This window comes from Triturus cristatus, chromosome 9, assembly GCF_964204655.1.
Source record: "Triturus cristatus chromosome 9, aTriCri1.1, whole genome shotgun sequence".
NCBI lineage: Eukaryota > Metazoa > Chordata > Amphibia > Caudata > Salamandridae > Triturus > Triturus cristatus.
The window spans coordinates 861,227,276-861,239,746 of NC_140592.1; the positions used below are offsets into that span (position 1 = coordinate 861,227,276).

Consider the following 12,471-nt stretch of genomic DNA (forward strand, 5'->3'; position numbering starts at 1 on the left):
CAATTTTGTGTTAATAACTTCAGCTCATAGGGTCAGCGAACTTCAAACCCTATCACTTTGTTAATCATTCACTATTTTCTACCTGGATAAGTTAGTTCTTCGCATCTGCCCATCCTTTTTACCCATGGTGGTCTCTGTATTTTGTACGGCACAGTCTATTACACTTCCTTCCTTCCTCCTCCACACTCAATCAAGGACAAGGAGCGACTGTGTAGACTGGACTCCATATGTTTGGTATCTTGCTAGATCAATCACACCTATCAGGACATAATTGATACAATGTTGGACTGGCCTTTCAGGCAGTCTGGAAACGTGGCACTGCCAGATGGGTCAGTGTGTGGCCTGATGGGATTAAAAAAAAAATCCATACTATGGCCCTTTCAAGCTGCCCCATCTGGCAATGCCCGACTATCTAAAAGGCCAGTCCTACAGTGAGTGGATAAGCAGCTCTTTGTGGGCTTTGCGGGAACTAAGAAGTACAATTCGTTGAACAAGTGCTCCATTTTGCACTTGGTCATTCTCTGTATCAAGATCTGCTGCTCCTTGGCCAAGAAAGACCCTCCAAAGGGCATTCATAGCTGCCGCAATACCTTTCTCCAGAGGCATCCAGGCTGCCTCCTTATACTGAACCTGGATGCTGGGAGGTCAACTTTGCATGCTTATACCAGGCACTACTGCCTCGCAACTTAGGTGTACAGAGTACAGGTACTTTTCCTTATGAATGTTGCAAGAATCTTGGTTGACAAGCAGTACTCTATCCCACCTCAAAGGGTGGTGTTGCCTTGGAGCTCATTCATAAGGTGAGGAATCTGCAGGAAGGTGTATCAACAGAAGAAGAAGTTAGTTACCGTTGGTAACAATATTTCTGGTTAATACATAATCTTCCAGCACATTCCTCGCTGCCCTCCATCCCTTCCTGAGTAGTTAGTGCCATGACTAACAAGATCTCAAATGCAAAAACAATTGATGGACAGAATGCAGAACAATGTCATACATTCACCCCAGTACAGAGATCTGGGCCTAAATCCATTGTTTTGTTGCTCACCATGCCATTCCAGTTTGAACCCAGCCATATGCAAATCAGTCTTGACCCTGTGCCCAATGGGAACAGTCCAGCCCGAGCTGCCAGGCCAGGTCCTCCCTGGACTGGAAACAAGCATCCTAGGGCCGGTTTCAGGGTTTCACCCCTCATCAGCCAGGATAGCTTGACTCCAGTGGCATGGAGAGCACGGTACCCACGTCTGGGCATACCCTTCCCACTCGGGTGACAAAAGCTAAAACAACAATTGATGGACAGTTTGCAGAACAATGTCATACATTCACCACAGTACAGAGATCTGGGCCTAAATCCATCATTTGTTTGCTCACCATGCCATTCCAGTTTGAACCCAGCCATTTGCAAAACAGTCTTGACCCTGTGCCCAATTGGAACAGTCCAGCCCGAACTGCTAGGCCAGGCAAATAAGATCTCAAGCTATGCAGATATGTTATATGCTGCATTTGTCTCTATCTTTGCACTTTTGGTTCCTCTTCCCATGCTTTGGTGGGGTATGAATAAAGTTTATATGCAGATGCCATTGTCCTGGTTGGAGCATAACTTGTTATGCCTGGAGGTGGAGTCACAATTGGAGCCACATTGTGCCACCTGGCAGTGCTGGAGATCTATTGCTGCTGAAACGTTTACTGGACCAGTGTGAAGTCTGAAAGGATGATTCATCAGGTGAGGAATCTGTGGGAAGATCTGTCTCCACCAGCAATATTGTTAACACAGGCAAATAACTTTTTTTTCTCTCATTTTCCATGTACCTAAGTTTTAGATATAATTTTTTAAACTGCCATAGTTTTTCTTCAGTTTATTCAATGTTGTTTTCCAAGGTTCTTTTTTCTCCATGTCTGACGAGTTGCTTGATGACTGGGGTTCTGCCTGTCTGTTGTATTTGTTAGGGAAAAGGGTTTCTTCTCTTTGGACACATTTTGGAACAAATATCCCAAGTCAGATTGATTTCAGGTTTCTGAATGCTCCTCCTTCTGATGTAGTCGGTAGCTGGCATTTTTAATTTGTAATCGAAATGAAGGATGTTGAATGACGTTGATGTAGTCTATCCAAAATGGGGCAATTATGGTGAGGATAGTGATCAGGTTGTTTGTGCAAATAGTAAATGGTATTGCTCTAGCGGGGTGTGAGTGTATTTGTTGAATGAATTGACTTTGTGTGGACTAGAGCTCTTAGATTTGAGAAGTTGTTTAGTTCATGCTGCTTACGAGGAATGTTCACTCTGACAGGATAAGCAGTTGGAGGGTGAGATTTGTTTGTTATTTTTGTTCATTTTAGAAAATTCTTTTGGAGGTGCATCGCCATATTATTAACATATTTGTATTCAGTTGTTGGTACAGTGGTCAGTTTACATTGGGGGGATAAGCAGTGCTAGATACAAGTTATTTACTGTGTGTGAAAGCAAGATACCTACTGAATAAATCCCTCAAGCTGGGATCTCGAATCTTACTTGGGCAGGAGCACCCACCAAATAACAAAATCTGTCCAATAACGTCACATAGAACCAACACTGAAGTAGTCCATCTAAGGATCCCCAGAACATCATTGGTCATCATATTGATGTTGGTGTCCACCCTGTGGCCACTAGTGGACATCCAGAAAGAAGCAGACAATAAATAAAGCATATCTATCGGCAAGCACATTCCTCCTATCTTTCGGACAGGTTCTTCCGGATGGTTTAGAACTACAAGAAACCGTCTATCTCGATCTTAATACCCATATCTACATTCAATATATATATAAATAGAGAAAGTTGAGACAGTTTCCCTGATAAAAGCTCCATAGCCGAAACACGTGTAGTTCCATCTACCGCCAGCCTTCGAATTGTTCAAAGTTCATGGACCTCTTTTTCACATTTGAATGTTTAACATATGAAGCCATTTTATCATGTCTGTGTAGTTTCTGTATTTTCTATGTTTGTATACATGATTTTCATGGATATGTGACCGTGTTGCAGTCTGTTTTATGTATTAACATTTAATAAGAAAGTGTATGAAACAACAAAAATATATAATGTGAATCAGACCAAAGCATTTTAGAACTTTTGAATAAAGAGGTTTTGATAACCCTATATAATACAACAACCTGGTCATATGTGTAGATTTGTTCTAATGCACTTTGTTTGATGTACTATTACTGCTGTGTAGCCTGATATTTATAACCGATAAACACTAAATAACTTGTATCTAGCACGGTTATTCCCCCCCAATGTAACTTTCCCTACAGCTTGCAAGTTTGCATGTCTATTGTAGGAGTTCCCCTCTTTCCAAAACATGGTAAAGTGGTCAATGCAGTGAGGTTTCTGCTATAGCTAGCCATTTGTTTAGGTTGTCCTGGAAAATGCCTTTCTTTTTATTATTGACAACCTGACATTTATTCTGTCTGTTCGTCTTGCATTTTGATATTGTTTTCTGGAAGCCCAGTATCCTGATGCAATAACTGTCTGCAGAAGTAAAGACACGGACACACTTTGCTTCTCCAAATAGTCACAGACAAGCTGAATGTAAGGAAATGCTTGAATTGATACTTTTCTTATTTAACACCCTGATCCAAATTGCATGTATGTGGGAGGTGGAAGAACGGCGGTATACTCCCATTTCGCCGCCTCTAAATATTGCTGTCTCTCTCAAGCACATGCATGCTAATTACATGGTCCATGTGTTCCTTTCCCCTTCCTCCCATTGGCTCACCTAAATTCCCACCCAGCACTTCACTCTATAAGTTCTCTGTGCCGTTTAAAGCTTATTCGAGCTTATTCGGTCCGTTTTCGGATTGTATCAAATAATAAATAAAAACATTGCTCATGTCTCCTAATAGGCTTCTCTCGGATATATTACCTACTGGCGGTCGCCAGTAGGTAGTTATAGTTAGGACCCCTTTTCCATAGGAAAACCTCAACATTCTATTTTGAATAACTTTGGCGCCGGTCGATGAATCCTCGCGAATTTCTCAAAATAGGTGGGGCGCTACGCTCCGCTCCTTCCCTGAAAGTCTCGGGGGGATCCGTCAAGCGGGGGCTGAGATAAAAGGGGGGTCCCAAAACGCGTTTTTCCCATGCATTTTTCCATAGGACCTTTAGAACGAGCTACAGCCCGAACGGCTGAACAGAATTACTCGAAATTTGGCAGAGAGGTAGTCCCTAGGTCAAGGAAGTGCCTTTTGTAGGTTTGGTGTAAATCTGTTCAGTAGATTCTGAGAAAATAGCCTTTAAATCAATATATATATCTGAGCCCGCTTACCGTACGCTTACCGTACGCTTACCGTAAGCGTACGGTGGCGTGCGCGAGCGCGATTCTGATTGGCTCTTAGATCTTAGTAAACATTCGAATCGGCCGAAACCAGGAAGCGGCGGCCGCCATTTTGTGTATTTCACTCTAAAAAAAAAGAGTGAAAACAAGAAAAGGGGGCAATGAGGAGAGTTACAGACCCCCTAACATTTGTAAGGGGGTCAAAGAAGGACAGAAAAGTACAAAAAAAACATTTATTGATTTTTTAAAAAATCACGGGGTACGCGTACGGTAAGCTTACGGTAAGCGTACGGTAAAAAAATAAAAATAAATAAATGAAAAGCAGATTTAAGAGTTTAGATATTAGGGAGCTCTAAAAACTGCGTAAAGTGGGCGCGCGGTGCGCGAAGCGCACCGCGTGCTTACTGTGCGCGCACGGTGCGCGAAGCGCACCGTGCGCGCACGGAACGAACTGCGTTAAGTGGGCGCGCACGCCACGAATGGCGTAAAGTAACTTAGCATTTAAAAAACCGTACAAATTCACTGAAAAAACCATAGGTTTCACACACGTTATAGTTAGGAATTAGCATTTAAAAAACCTTGCAAATTCACTGAAAAAACCATAGGTTTCACACATGTTATAGTTAGCGGAAATTTTACTGATAAAAAACCAGTGAAATTCCCCCGTTATAGTTAGTGCAGGCAACTATAACTCACGCGACCGCAATCTTCTGCTGATGACATATGTGTCTTTATGAAAAAAAAATATTTGTAATATATGTATAGCTAAAAATGTATGGAAGAAGACATGGGCAAATAAGTGTCTAAATACAGTATTAGCATCAGCAGAGGATTGCGGTCGCGTGAATTATAGTTGCCTGCACTAACTATAACGGGGGAATTTCACTGGTTTTTTATCAGTAAAATTTCCGCTAACTATAACATGTGTGAAACCTATGGTTTTTTCAGTGAATATATATATATATATATATATATATATATATATATATATATACACCTTGTGTCGTTTTTTTAAAATAAGACTGTTTCCATCATGTCTCAGGCATAACTATTGTGCCCTAGTAAGGACTGTTTTGGAAACAATATATGCGTTCCATATACAACTAAGTAGGCTTAATCAGACAAACTTATACATTGTTTAAAAAAATATATAATTGTAAAAGAAGATATATTCACCGTTTGGTTATGGCTAACTAGATGCGGTGGCCGACATGGGCCAGAACCTACTTCTGATTAACTTGATTGCAACCCAGGACCGGTGATTAACATTTAAATTATAAAGGTATGTTTGAATATACTTAGTCATTTAGGGGTATCCTTGGAACAGTCTCAATAAACTGATTAGATATGGCCCTTTTATTACAGATCAACATCTATTATTAGAACCCTAGAAAAATATGTGTCTGAAATGAGAAAACTAGTAAACTAGAGTTAAGGTAAACAATACTCTGATACCTGTGATATAACGTGTTCTCAGTATCCCCATAGTAATACAAATACTTGGAAAACGCGATTTACTTTGCTTGTCCCTCTCTTTAGCAAGAAAATGACAAACCGTATTAGAGATCACATTCTCGCCTAATGTGATGTCTTATATAAATTCTTCTGTTATTCCCTCTTCTTTCATTCCTACTTCCTTCACAAACTCTTTCACTGATTAGAGAATGTCGGAAGAGGAAGGGGGCCTCATTTAAAAATGTTGTCCTAAGTGTGTACGGATACAAATCTACATGATCTTTCTCTCTTTAGTAAATACGATGTGTGTATAAGTAAATAACTTATATGATTTATTTTTTGCTTAGTAAAAGAGCATGGCATTAATCAATCAATTGTTATTTAAAGAGATTGAGACAGTATAATTGTTTCAGCGGATTTGAAAAAGGATTGTACCCCTGACGTTCTGATTTTTTGCACATGCTTAGTTATGCACTTAGATGTTTGCACATTTGTTTGTGTATTTTAATGGTGTTTTGTAAATATATTGTTTTTAAATATGTATATATTATCTGTGTCTTGAAGCCCTGAAGAAGTCCCAAGACGGGGCGAAACGTGTTAGCTACTTTTGGAGGATCAATTTTTGTAGTAACAAGAATAGAGGATTTCATAATCAACTAAAGCGTCTCTATATATTTGATAGAGATTTACCTAATGTGGATTTGAAAACCTTTTGAGACACCATTTACTTTTATAAAAATCAATATTAAATTAATCTGCCTCAATCCTGATGTATTATTGGAGATAATCAGAAAATAGTGGGTGCTGATCATTTTTTGTTTAGGACTGTGACAAGTGTTGATTTGCCCCATTTCCACCTGAGGCAGCATGTCTAGTACCACCTTTCAAAGACACCCCGCTTTCTTACTTTAATATTCTATTTTTTTGTTTGATTCAAACTCGTTTTCCTTGTGGTTCTAGTGATGATGGGATTATTTTCTTTAAAACTAACTTTATTGATAGGTGGATGCACATTTTGTTATGAACGTTCACATCACTCTTACCAAAGCACCATTGTGGATGTTTTGCAGTTTGATGGTTGCGTTTAATGAAATGTATTTTTCTGTGGTGTGGTTTGTGGTTCTTAGACAATGCATCCAATGCAGCAGTACTTTTCACAGATTTGTTTTCTCAGTTTCTAGATCCCTATGATGGAGACTCGGAGGAAACGTCAACACACTCAGATTGTAGTTTGAATGGTATAAAGCCACAACAAACATACAGTGAGGTTCGTTCTTGGGCTTACAAAACACAGATGTGCTCTGCATTAGCAGAACTCTCTTCCATGGAACATCCACAATGCTGTCTCAGTCACACTGTGTCCACAGTACTTGTAGCTAATGATGTGTTTATGCAGCCTCTGGATTTAGAAATGCCTTTAGCAAACCCAAGTGAGGAAGTTTGGAGCTGCTCAACTGGGGTTGTCCAACCCTCTGAACAGTCCATGGACTCAGGGGTCATCAGTGATGCGGCCCGCTTTCCTTCAGGACAGTTTGTGTTGATAGGAATACATCCTGAAAGATCCACCGACCTCCTTGGAGGTATAGTGAAGGCAGCTTTGCATCAGCCTCACCTGACATCTGGAAGCAGCTGTGAAAGTAGAGTGTCCAAGCCACCTACAGAGAAAAGAAAGCAAGGATTCACTGCTCTGGAGTGTGCAGGAGAAAAAATAAAAAGAAAAAAGCAACGAGTTGCAGAAATGAAGGTACACGTTAGTTTCAAGATGTATTTTTTTGGAGTATATAATTTGGATGTTTCTCATTTTTTGTGAAATGATTTGGGCTTAAGATGGTGTTAATTTTGGTATTTGAATGTAAATTCTTGTCTTCTGTGTGCTTCGTTTTATGTTTTACATGTTACGTTGTGTATATTTGCTGTTGATATTTGGTTCACCTATAAAACACTGAGCATCCCAAATGCTCATGCATTTTGCAGAAATGGATCCTATTAAAGCAAATTAAGCTGATATCCAATGAATATGTAAATTGAGGCTGACTCAGCACTCTGAAAACGGCATTGAGGCATTTGGTCGTTAAAAGGTAAAACACGGCCAAAGGTTTGTGGGAAAGCCCCTGGCTTTACTTTGAAGACCTAAACTGGTCAAATTCAGTTACTTCAGATGTGACAAATATTAGGTTATATCAATCATAGTGGTTCACATAGCAACTTCATTGGTTTAAATATGCAAACATTTTGGATGTGTCTATGTACTGTGCTGGTTTGCACAAGTTTAATCGGTTTGCATGAATTGTAAGTGTTGGTGTCAGAATTCCTTTCAGAGGGACACGGGCCCCAGTAGCCCCAGCATACCCCAACTGTGGTGGTTGAGGCCATTTACTCCTGATGCCCTTGGGCTGCATCTACTATGGATCCTGAGCAATTGTGACAAGTACCCCTTCTGCACTTGACTCTCAGTGGCAGCTGTGGGCAAGCAGTGAAAGGCTCCCTCTTGGAGAGTAGACACTGATCAGTGAACAGGACTTAGAACTTAAAGTGCACTGCTTCATGTTAATAAATCATTGTCCAGTCAAATACTTACTTGCTTTTATATGAAAAATAAGAATTTTGTTTCTAACTCTACTCATTCAAAGAAATAACATTTATAAGCAACAACACAATCCCCTTGAGGTCGGGGTTCTAGTACTTATCTGGCAAATCCCTGTCCCAAACTCCTCCTTGCAATGTCGTCTGGGTTATTCCCTATTTACAGGTCACCACATCAAGAGAACTCGCAGTTGTAGGCCTTACTCAATAGTCCACTTTGAATGTTAGGAAATAAGTGTCTATGGTGCCACAGAATCTTCAGCAGCGAGTCCCCCTGGGCCCTTCAGATCCATGTCAAGTCTAACCTGTTCCAGTGTTCAGCATTTCTGCGGTTGCTCTGACCACAGGCACTTGTCAGCTCTGGTTCTATTCATAGGAGTCCAGCTGCTCGTGGCACTCACAGGCTCTCTCCAGTGCGGCGCTGCCAGCCCAAATGGCAATTGGAGGTGCTGCCAGCTTCTTTTGGCACGGTAAGTTAAGTTTTTCCCCACATGAGGCTAAGGTGTTTATCTTTGTGCTCCAGTCCGGTTCCCAGCAACGGAGCGCAGTCCTCTCTGCATCCCTTGGAATCCATGAGTTGGGTAAAACCCAGAACCGGCAGCCTGGCATATGGGTTGCTGCAGTACCTGCTGGCAAGGTGTAGACTTCTCCTGTGCAATCACAGATACCACGACGGCCCTTTCTGACCTATGCGGTCGCCATTAAGGCTCACACAATTGTTGCCATTTTGTCGCCACAGTCACTTTTAAGATGGTCCCCTCTGGCATACAGGGTCACTGCAAACAGGCGGTTCTGGGCTTGGTACTTCCCTGAATGGCTCAGTCCACGGGGACCCTCTCCTGGCATACAGGACTTAGTGAATTACTCTTTCACATGGGCAGCAACCAAATTAGAGCACAGCCGTTCTCTCGATACAGCTCCCAACTGGACCTTGCTCACTCCACCACTCTTTTCTTCCTCACAGGGCACACTATTCTTGGCTAGCAGGCAGGTGCTGGTGCTCCAGAATCCAGGGCAGGTGGTCTTGGTTTCCCTGGGTGATGTAGCCCTCACCCAGCAGGGAGACTGGCAGGCATTGGCCTCCACTCTCACAGGCAGAAGTCTTGCAGAGCTTCCATTTCTCACACAGCCCGTCTAGTTGATTGGCAGATGACGGACTTTGGGGTCTCAGTCTCCCCTTTTTATAGTCCATTCCCTGACATCAAATGTGATTTAGAGTCTGGATCTTTGAAGTTTCATGTTAGGGTTCTGCTTCTTTTGAAGTTTATACTTTTGTCTCTCTCTTCTTCCTCTTGAAATGCTATCACAGTGGTAGAGTCTCCGAAACTGATAGTCCCACAACACAGGCCATGGGCGTGACTAACCTTCACACTGGGATGTCTGCCACAGTGATGTGTGCATCAAAAGGTAAATCCCGTGCTCCCAGCCCTACTCTTTACGACTCCCTTATCGGCTCAATCTCCTTCCTTAGATGTTTCCTGGCCCCTTCCTTTGCGACCTATCACTGAATCAAAGAGCACCTTTTTAAAGTATACAGGATGGATATATATATATATATATATATATATATATATATCTCTTTATCTCTCACACTCACTCACTCACACTCTCTCTCTCACTCACTCACTCACTCTCACTCTCTTATTCACTCTCACTCTCACTCTCTCTCTCTCTTACTCTCTCTTATTCTCTCTTATTCTCTCTTACTCTCTCTCTCTCTCTCTTTCTTTCTCTCTCTCACTCGCTCACTCTCACTCTCTCTCTTACTCTCTCTCTCTTTCTTTCTCTCTCTCTCACTCTCTCTCTTTCTCTTTCTCGCTCGCTCTCTTTCACTCTCTCTCTTTCTCGCTCTCTCTTTCCCGCTCTCTCCTTCTTTCCTTCCTTCCTTCCGTGTGCCTCCTCAGGTCTTCACCAGGCAGGCCTGGGTTACCAAAAATGGAACCAAAGGCCCTTCATGTAATGTATCATTGCAGGCACACTTGCACTCAGTGTACATACACAGCACACATACTGTCCTGTATTCTCACATCTATGCATTGTGCCGTCCCAAACGCACATACATTCAGCACACACAATCACTCTGTGCTCCCTGCTCTGTACAGTATCCTTTCTGTACTGTGCCATGGTGTGCTATTTGCAAACCTACACATTGCCAGTACACACACTCGCCATGGCCGCGCTGATCAACACTTTAGCCTTCATGTATGGTACTTCTCGCAAGCACACATACACCCACTACCTGCTTTCATCGCGCATGCACTGCACAGCACTACATCTCTCATGTACTGTATTCTTCGCAGGCATACATAAACTCAGTACATGCACTAACCATGAATTTACTGCACAGCACTGCTCTATGCCTGTATTGTACACTTCCCAGGCACACATACATCCAGCGTGGAGTCATCACTCATTTGCCACACAGCACTCTACATCTACCTGATGTAGGACGAGGGTGAGTTAAGCATACAGCAGTGGAACCTTTAAAAGGTGAGTGAGCCTTTAGCCTACACTCCAGTGACACAGGGTAAAAAGGGCCTGTTCCCTTCTACTGATCACTACACGGTATGCTGCTACCCCCGCACTCGTGCTGCTTAACTCTTGGTGAAAGCAGTAGCCTTCCACCACTTAGAGGGTAGATCTGTGGAACCCCATCCTGGTCCAACAAGATTTCAGTCCGTGAGATAGGATTATGCCATGGAACACATGCATACTCAATGTTTGACCGTGACAACAAAAATCAGCATTATGGATCCAGACAACAGTATACAGTTGGGCATTCAGGGCAGGGGTACATATATTTTACCATGCAGAGGTCTTTTCAGTACCAACAGTTGGTATAAAGTAACATTGGTTTGAGGGATCAAAATGTTTTGTTCCCTCAAAGTGTTTTATTTTAACAATTTGAAAGTGTGTGTAGCAGTTACAACAGGTCAGGTGCCCGATTCAAATCAAATGAAATCACATTGTGTTTGCCAATAAATGATCAATTACGTTTATGTCAATCATTGGAAACAATCCCACTATTTGCCCCACACATTATGGTACTCCTGGAAACACACCTTGATTTATTCACATATTCTTTCTATTTAGCACAATAGTCCATACCTTGGGTCCATACCTTGATGGATGGGGCCATGTTTCAGCCGCCAGTGGGGAGGCCTACATCTCATTTAGCTACTAGCAGTCCCAAGTCCCAGTCTTGTGGCTCGGCAGCCTCCCCAATAATCCACCAAGCCTAAGAGCACCATCCTGGAATCAGGTACACCATGCTTACCTGCGATCTGAGTCAGTCTGTCATGTATGCAGGAACCAGCATCATTATACAACTGAGCAGTCTCAAACCATAAGATTGTAGTGGAGACGAAGCTCCAGGTACACACATTGCTATGTTAGCATAAGCATCTTAAGATTTAAAACCCCATCTTGCCACTTTTGTTGCTTTTGCACACAACACTGCAGGTAGCTGTTATTATGAGAAAAACTGCTTGCTCGCTTTTTCTTCACATGAGACCGGTCTGTTGTTCACATCCCTAGACGTGCACCGTGACCTTGGTCTGAACACTGTGTGCAGAAACAGTCGGGGCCAAATAACAATGTATGCTTTTGAATTCATGTTGATCGGACCACACTCTAGCCATAACACGCACACAGCTGCAAATATATGAAACTCGAGTGCCTTTAATATTGCATTTTGCATACATGATTCAGACACTTTGGAGAAGACCTTTTCCAGACACAGGGCAGAGCTGAACCTGTGATGTGATTCACCTAAGCTGATCTTTACGGTATGGGGCTCCCCATTCAAACCTAGAGACCTTCTAATAGTTTAATAATACTAGCTTTCTTATGAAGGGAGAGTGACAATAATACACTATCATTTATAACATGATTTCTCCCTTCATTTTATATGGTATTGTAACAATGCTGATGGTTTTATTTGTAATCATTTGTCTGCTCATGTTAGCCAAAATACTGCATCTTAGTGCACGTAGTTAAAAATAAACATTTTAAACTATATGGTGTCTCTGATTACTCTTGTTGTGGACTGATATGAGAATAATAATGAAAAGGTGTTTCTAATTCCCCCCATTCCTGAGAGTACTGTAAGTCGCTTGTTCTGGGTTGTCT

General features: G+C 41.9%; 1 protein-coding gene across 4 annotated transcripts in view; it reads left to right on the forward strand.

Annotated features, from left to right (window-relative positions):
- Window positions 1–12,471, forward strand: part of LOC146798974 (uncharacterized) — a 384,553-nt gene that overhangs the window by 298,545 nt on the left and 73,537 nt on the right. For all 4 annotated transcript variants that reach the window (XM_085628024.1, XM_085628026.1, XM_085628027.1 and 1 more), the window contains one exon: window positions 6,932–7,501. In XM_085628024.1, the coding sequence (XP_085484150.1) occupies window positions 6,932–7,501 (570 nt within the window). The remainder of the gene's footprint in view (window positions 1–6,931; window positions 7,502–12,471) is intronic.